Below are 8,834 nucleotides of genomic sequence, written 5' to 3'. Positions count from 1 at the left end.
TCTGATGCTACCAAACCAAGAATATCAACAGAGCTACTTTGTATAACGGAAAATAAATAGTAGTAAATCACACATGCACAAGTATAGACAACGTTTTACAAATTTCAACCCGACTTCGTTATATTAATCAACATATAATACGATAGTCTAGGGATCCGGACTAGCATCCTTGGGTTCTGAAGGCAGTTGGTGCGAGAAAATAGTGATGTTTATGGAGGACCTAGTAGACTACTCAGAAGACCCACTAGCGGGTACCTCCATCTGGACATCTCCCCAGGTAACTCCAGCAAGCAACTGCCCTTACGTCTGTGATTTCTCTGACACCATTGCCTTGCTACCCTCAATCTCAGGGCCTTCATGCTCATTGGTTACCCTATCAGAGGCTCCCCCCTCCATACTAGATCTCACTACACAACCCCTATCTCCATCTACCCTAAATTTTGTGGATCAAAACCTCGAACCTAGCCTTGGAATTTCCTTAGAGGGTGTCACATCTTTCCCATCCTCCGCCGGCTCCCGTGTCCCTTCGACAACTCTCACCAGCGACCCTGCCACCTTTGCTTCAGGGCATCCTGTGCTGCCCTCATTAGCAACCCCATCTAGAAATATTACTGAGATTCCCCCCATTTCAGGAGTCTTCCCATCTGAACCCCATTTGGACGTCCCTGCATCTGAGTCTAACCCTACCCAAGGCGTTTATCGGAATTCCTCACCTGATGAAGGAACCCAAAAAGAAAAGAAACAAAGGGTCTTGAAACCAAAGGCTTTGGAGGTATTCCTGTGTTTAGGTGAGGATTTCTAGTGGAGCGAGGCAATGGACACAACCAAACGCATTTTGGTAGGAAGAGTTAGGGGCCGGTTCTACAACGCCACTAGGTTGAAGCAGTGGGCGATGGAGATTTGGAGGCATCATTTGGCTGAACCACCCATGGTACAAAAATTTGTCAGAGGATGGTTTGCACTTCGCTTTTCTAGGGCAGAGCACACCAACTGGGTACTTTTAGCGATCTGGCATCTTGAACAAGCATCGGTGCTCCATTGCAGGTGGACTCCACTTTTCGATCCAGAACGAGAACAACTTGGAGCAAGCCCCCTCTGGGTCAGACTACCTGGCCTGCCATTACAATTTTGGTCAAAAGACATTTTTAGGCGTATAGGGAACTCCATGGGAACTTACTTGGAGTATGATAAATCCTACCTGTCGACAGGAAGGATGGTGTATGCAAGAATTTTGGTACACATTGATACTAGTGATGGGCTTCAGTAATATATCACAATTAAATGGCGGAATTTCTCTCAGCGGCAGAATCTGGACTATGAAGGGGTTCCCTTTAGATGCAGGAGATTTCACAGGGTTTGGCATCTCTATAAGGACTGCCCTCTCAATAGCAACAAAGGAAGGGGAGAGGTTGGATGGACAATTCCCCCAAAGACAATTCAGGACCAGGGCAAGTAACCCCGCAGCAAAGAAGAAGGGAATCAAGTCGATCCATCTCAAGCAGACATGGCTCACTCTCAGGGGACCTTGAAGAAACGTGGTAGGCCTCCTCTTCGACCTCCCTCTCCTCCTCACACTAGGGCAAGAGTGGCTGCTGGGATGGTGGTTTCTTCGGGTATGAAATCAACCTCTCCTAATCCCGCTAATTTTCTTACATTTGATGGTTTAAATGAAATTCCTGTTGTTAGTAAAATTAATGGAATCGATGACACTCCCTTCCATTCCTCTCTATCCTGCTCCTTTCAATCACACCTTCTTTGACACCACTCCATCTCTCTCGGATTCCCCCCCTGCCATCACACCTATACCTGAAGTTGGACCTCCCTCCCCGTGTTATCAGACTCGATCCAAGGAAAAGAAAAAGTTAAAGACCCTGGACCATTTCAGGCTTGATCTTATTCTGTCCCCCTTCCCTCCTAAGCTTCCTAGGGGATGCCCATCTTCCCTCTCAAAGGCACAATTTTGGGCTGGAGGCGAGATCGCCTTGGGTAGGCAATCAACCATTCACAGGGAACTTAGAGCATCTAACCCCTCATCTGACCTCCCCCCATGAAGATTGTCTCTTTCAATTTGAGAGGGTTGGCTAGGCCTGATAAAAAACTGGCCCTTTGCAGGCTAATCCTTACCTCCCCCATTGATGTCATCTTCGTCCAAGAAACCTTGGGGATTGCTGATACCATTACACACCTCCTTGACGCCATGTTCCCTGGATGGAACTTTATAGGCTTAGATGCTAATGGAAGATCCAGAGGTGTTGCCTTGGGATACAACAAGCGCTCCATCAACCTCAACAACTGTTGGTGAGGACCTAGGCATATTTGGGTAGACCTTGTTTCATTTGATCTAAGTATAGAGGTGTGAGTCATAAATGTATATGGGCCATGCCAACACAGGCCTGCCTTCTAGGACCATCTCCCCAGCTCAAAAGTATTTAAGAAAGATTACTTAATCTTGGGAGGGGATCTAAATTTCTCCATTGGACACTCTGAGTCTTGGGGACACCATGCACAACTAGATCCCTTATCTTCCTATTTCCAGAACCTTCTAGATTCCCATAACTTGTTGGACATCCCCTCAGGCAAGATTTACCTACCTGGAGGAACAATAGAGTCGAGGAGGACTGTCTTGCTCAAAGACTTGATTGTCTCCTCACAAAGGAAGGACTTCTAACCTTGGTTCTTCTTCATAGACAGTGAGTGGGATCAAGAGGAATCTCTAACCATCTGCCTATATTCATGGAGATCAGTGGGGGGCTTCGGAAACACAAGGGACCTTTCAAGTTTAGCTCCTCTTAGTAAAGGACCCCACATATATACACATGATTAAGGATTTCTGGAAGACGCATCCCCAAAATGCTGGTGGGAACATAATAGAGGGCTTCGCCCACAACCTTATTAAGATGAAGAGACTCTCCAAAGCCTGGGCTCATAATAAGAGAATAAAAGATGATCAAACTCTAATGAATGCTAAAAAGGAAATTGTTGAGTTTGAAAAAAACTTGGAAGGGGCTTACAGATCGATTGAACACAAGGACAGACTCACTGAGCTATATGCCACCAGAAGGAAAATCCTAATGGAACGTGAAGAAGCATGGAGGCTGAGAAGTAGGGCGATCTGGCTACTCGAGGGAGATGACAATACAAAGTTCTATCATAAGTTTGCAAATGGCAAGAAAGCTATTAATACCATCTGGCAGCTCTCGAACGAGCATGGCCACACTGTTAATACCTTCCCTCAGCTGGCATATTCGGCGATCTCACACTTTAAACAGACATACAGGGCCCCCCCTAGTGAAAATTTGGGTGAAATCATTCAAGTAACTCAATTATTCCCTCGATTTGTGGATTAGGAGGCGAGCAGGGAATTGACCAAGGAAATCACTATAGGTGAATTAGAAGCCACTCTCAAATGGCTTAATAAGGACAAGGGCCGGATGGATGGTCAATTGAGTTCTATTTAGCTTTTTTTGAAACCCTGGGGGGCTGATCTCCTTAAGGTTATTGAACACTCCAGAACTAGTGGCAAGATTCATGAATCCTTCACCTCTACATTCATCGCCCTCTTTCCAAAATCTGATAACCCCTCTACCTTTGACAATTACAGACCTATATCATTATGCAATTTCATCTATAAGATCATGGCGAAGATCATAACCAATCGATTGCGACCCATCCTATCCAAATATATTTGACCGAGCAATTCGCCTTTCTACAAGATCGACAAATCCATGAGGCAGTGGGAACTGCCCAGGAAGTCCTGCACTCTCTGCACTCCAAGAAAATAAAAGGTATGATCTTAAAGGTAGACCTCTCTAAAGCCTTTGACAGAGCAAACTAGTTGTATATTAGAATGCTTCTAAGCCACCTAGGGTTCCTTTCCAAGATGGAGAAAAGACTTAATATTTGGTACTACAAATACCTCTCTAGGGCTGGCAGATTCGTTCTCAACAAAGTTGTATTTTAGGCCACCTCGGTCTACTGGATGTCTCTGGCATGGATCCCTCGGGGTATACTCTCCAGAGTTCAGGCCTTATGCTGCAGATTCCTTTGGAAGGGACAATAGATAGGAAGAATATTTTCATGGGTCAAGTGGGAGGCCCTAAATCTTCCCAAGAAATGGGGAGGATGGGGCATCAAGAAACTAGAAGATTTCTCCACTGCTTTGGAAGTGAAACTAGGGTGGTAGCTTGTTACATCAAACATTCTATGGACTAGGGTGGTCGTTTCAAAATATATTGCCTCCTCAAACCTGATGGATTGGTTAAGCCAACCGCAAAGACTCCACTCAAGGGTTTCAATCATATGGAAGGCGGTAATAAAATCCCTTGACATCATCAAGGCTGGCATCACATGGAAAATATAGTCTGAAATGAAGGTGAGGATTGGTTTGGATCCATGGATTGGATGCAGGAATGCACACAGGCTGCCAGACGACCTCAAATCCTTTCTTAGAGATATCAATATTACCCATATCGGCCACATAGCTGACCTTGAACACTCCACCCTATTTCAGCAAGCCTGGAAAATGGCCTAGAGATTGAACATTCCCCATCAATTGACACAACAGTGGAATACTTACATCAGAGCCCTCACTGAGGTTCACATCCAGATTAGTGAGGAAGAAGATGAAGTCATATGGGCACTCTCGAAAGTAGGGAAATATACCCCTAAGGATGGATGCCTTGCAATAGCTGAAGATCGTCGTCCACAAGCCTTAGAGTCATGGTGGAAGCATTTGTGGAAGCTTAAGGCCCCCCCAGGAGCAGACTACTCATGTGGACCATACTTAAAAACAAAATCCCCACTGGAGACAATCTACTCAAGCGAGCTCATCATGGCCCTTTCTGGTGTCACCTTTGTAAATGTAACAATGAATCTGTCTCACACCTATTTATTGAATGCCAGGCTGCTCAAGACCTTTGGAAATCGATATCAACCATGATTCCATCCCCGATAAGGTGGTAAGGTGCAAGTGTGAAGGAGACCTGGATGATCTTGTGGATAAGCGTTGATCCAAAAAAGCTCAGGAATATCCCCTTACTCATTTGCTGGCGACTGTGGATAGCCCGCAATAATCTCATCTTCCAAAACTCCATGCCACATTGGCCTTCCATTGCATCCAGTATCATCTCCGACTACTCCATCATCCCAGATGACCAGGGGACAACTCGACCCCGAACCATCACACCCGAATCCATAAATCATACAAAGCCTTGGGCTTATTTTGACGGTTCTGCCCAAGAGGAAGGATGCGGGGGAGGGGCCATAATTTACCTCACTACTATGCATTCCTTCCACATTCAGATGGGTCTAGGAGGGGGCACGAATAACTTTGCAAAACTATCCTCTGCAAAATTCCTTATACAATATGCACTGCAAATCCAATTTTGAGACCTCCAACTCTTTTGAGACACAAAAGTTGTTTGCGAATGGATAAACAAAAATACTAGATGTTATGCATACACATTGTCACATATTCTGGATGAGGCTCATCGTCTTATTACTTCTTTTGACACATTTACATGTCATCATATTTACAGGGAGCGAAATGCAGATGCTGAGAGATTATCCAAAGAAGCTGCGCACAAGCCATCCGACACTTGGATGATCTATGAATATAGAGAAGGGAATTTTTACTAGTACTACCACCAGCCTTTCATGGACATAGATGTTATAGCAAGCTCACAGGGAGCTTAGATCATGGTTAATACTTTTTGTTTTAAACTACCATCTGTAAATATTCATATGTTTCTCATTTTCAGCAAGACCTATGGACACGCTATATGACTACAGTTATTCATTTTTGGTAAAATCAGTATGATGAACACATCAGAAAATGATGCCTCCCTGCATGGACAAAAGGCATCTATATTTGACCTATTTCTGGAACCTTAATTATCTGACAAGCACCGCCTCTTATAGCATATGCTTCTACATATACAATATGTAATTTTCTCAATTAATGAAAATTATGTTTCTTCCAAAGGGAAAAAAAAGCAGTCTAGGGATCCCATACAAGGGAAAATGGCCCTCAATTATCCACAAGTACAAGAACAAAAGATACAATGACAATCTTGTTGCAATCTCTATGTTGTATCTTGTAATATCGGTCCTTCACTTTTGTTCTGTTCTCTATTGCTTCTTAGTCCATCAAGAGACAACACATCGAGTCTCTAGGAGGGCTACCATATATCACTGTTGTAAGTTGCTTATGCTAGAATGAACATGGGTTGATCCAGTTTGCTCTTCTAGGCTAGCCAATACTTGAGCTCCAATCTACCAATCTAGCAGTCCACTAGTCCATCAATGTACTGCACATTGGGCTCTACAACTTCACCCAAACTCCAGTTGTCAACCTCCTTTTATGAATGCTTGTTAAGGGCTACTTTGGGCTACCAACACTCTACCCTCCACCTGTCCCATAATGCCCAATAATCCACTGCAAAGTCTGCTCCTAGTTGGGGTTTCTAACCACCCAGGTCAATTCGAACAAATGGCTTCCGCAGGCTGCAAATTATGCCATCCAATATTGTCAATGCTTGACCCAACACTTAGAGACAATGAATAAGATACATACCTTGAAGACTATTGTTCAACATTGCAGAGTCTGATCACTGGTTAGGGCACAACTACAACCCATATTCTTCCACCATATGTGGTCAATTCTTCCTCATAAAAGTACAATTCCTTCTCCTCCACAAGGTTGGTAACTTCAATGTGTGAATAGGATACTACAACTCCTTGTTTAGGGCTTGTTTGGCCCTAAAACTAACCACTACATGCCTATGGCTTAATCATCACAGAAAAGTTAACATCTCGACCTGTTTAGGGATGAATTACCACTCAAAAACTAACCCAAAACAATCCCAAACTCTTCTTATTAACTCCACCTAGTAGCAGACTTCCATGCCCTTCGAGACAATCATACGAAAACCCAAATGGCTCTTCTTCTCTTGGCTGAAGTAGCTCCCTAATCTGTGGCCCTAAAACAAAGATCTTCTTCTTGTTCAACGATCTCCCTTGTTTCTTTGTGTTGCACCTTGGATGCGTTCAAATGAACATTCCTCACCTTCTATTTATATAGATAAGAAGGGTTACTCGAATTAACCAATAGACATGTCTTTTTGGACTTAACATTTCAAGCCTACATGACTTGACTATCCAAAAAATTCATTGTGAACTTCAAAAATTCATATCTCATCTTCTACAACTTGGATTTCGACGATTCTTGTTGTGTTGGATTCTCCTCAACGTCCTCTATCATCTCCATTCATCACATGCAGAAAATACCTCCTGGTTTTGGCCCAAACATCGCTGGGTGAAAAACCCCAACCTTGGGTTCCAAACCCACAAGTGACTCTTGCAGTGCTCCAACCTCCAAACCCTGAACCCTATGGCTTGGAGTACCTCCCAAGCTACTCAAAAATCAACAAAGGCTAAGCAGTCATAAGAAAGCACCAAATCTCACTGCATGTTACATAATAGCGATTGGAGAAAAAAAAAATCCCCCGTAATTTTTCCCTTGCCAATCCATCACCATCTTGGAGTCCACAAACACCTACAGTTTGTTATGCCCTCCAGGAAAGTGAATGAGAGGACATTGCAATGGTATAGATTCTACTCGTTTATTGGAGCCTCTCTCTAGAGCATAGTGGACGTGAAAGACCAATGTGAATGAAATAAACGTATAACTCTTACTACATAAACTTAGGTATGTCCTTGTGAGCATCCAAAAATTTCATAATAGATAAGTAACATTATAGGGTTTCTCATTTCTTTGTTTTGAGAAATTATATACTTAAAATCATACTTCTTGTTATCTCTAAAAGAGCATGAGAAAATTTGAAAATACTAAAATTCTAAACCTACAAAAACCTATATTCTAAAATACTAAAGGAAACTTCAAACTTAGAAATTAACTTATCACTAACCCAAACCATCACAATGTCCTCCAAACTTATATCTAACCATCTTAATCTCTAAGAACTATCTCAATACTAAAAACAAGAGAGAAAAAGGTTATACCTTCTACATAAATTATAATTAGAGTATAATGGTTTTGGCATATCTAACCCATCTTCCACTGTTATCTCAAGGCAATAGCTTGTTGTTTAGTGCAAGCCACTTTGTAATCTTATTTTTTAATGGGTGTAAAGTTTTCATAAAGAACTCCACCACCATTTTATCAAATAACCAAGCTGAGGAATATAATTTCCAATGGTGGAAATCTTCGACCGACCTAATTCATCCTCAATGTCTTTCTTCAATTTAATATAACTTGAAGCGGGTAATATTGATCTCATTCACATGCTTCGTACCCAACCAGCTCTTAATATTTTTCAGTAAAAAATATTTTTATAATTATAAAATATCTAAATAATATATATTTTATGAATATTTTTTAAACTAACAAAGATGAAATTAAAAAAGCATAGATAAGTATTCCCATTACTCAGATATCCCTTTTGCACAAGAAAGTTGAGAGAATAATTTATTCTTTTCTAAAGAAAAGAATAATCTTTATGAGAAAGAGAGAAAATTGTTCCGTCTCATTACCTAACCTTTTTCTTTGCATATTTTGGCAATCCATGGTTTTCATTTTGCATTGAAAACTGTCGGCATGCCACGTCATGTCTCTATCATGTACCCAATCGGCAAAACCGTGGGAAACATCCAGGAAGCTGCTTACCTCTCACCGTACCGCATATTTACTTCGTCCATGGACACGTTTCAAGAGAATATTTTGTTTTAGGCAACTAACAAAATTTATAAATAAATGGCCCCACTCGAATGTGCTTAACCCATGGGTATGGTATAAATAGATGACATCTCCATTT

The 8,834-nt window shown here is 42.1% G+C and overlaps 1 protein-coding gene across 1 annotated transcript; it reads left to right on the top strand.

Moving 5' to 3' along the window:
• Nucleotides 1–814: 814 nt before the first annotated feature.
• Nucleotides 815–1,267, top strand: LOC149250931 (uncharacterized). The gene has a single exon (XM_089453792.1). It carries the CDS (start codon nt 815–817, stop codon nt 1,265–1,267), a length of 453 nt encoding a protein of 150 aa, XP_089309918.1.
• The last annotated feature ends 7,567 nt before the right edge of the window (nt 1,268–8,834 follow it).

This window comes from Pinus tabuliformis, chromosome 7 (genome assembly GCF_031772625.1).
Source record: "Pinus tabuliformis cultivar Carrire ecotype Pingquan chromosome 7, CPIR1, whole genome shotgun sequence".
Classification (NCBI taxonomy): domain Eukaryota; kingdom Viridiplantae; phylum Streptophyta; class Pinopsida; order Pinales; family Pinaceae; genus Pinus; species Pinus tabuliformis.
Note: the sequence above shows the minus strand (reverse complement) of the source record. Positions and strands in the feature narration are given on the sequence as shown.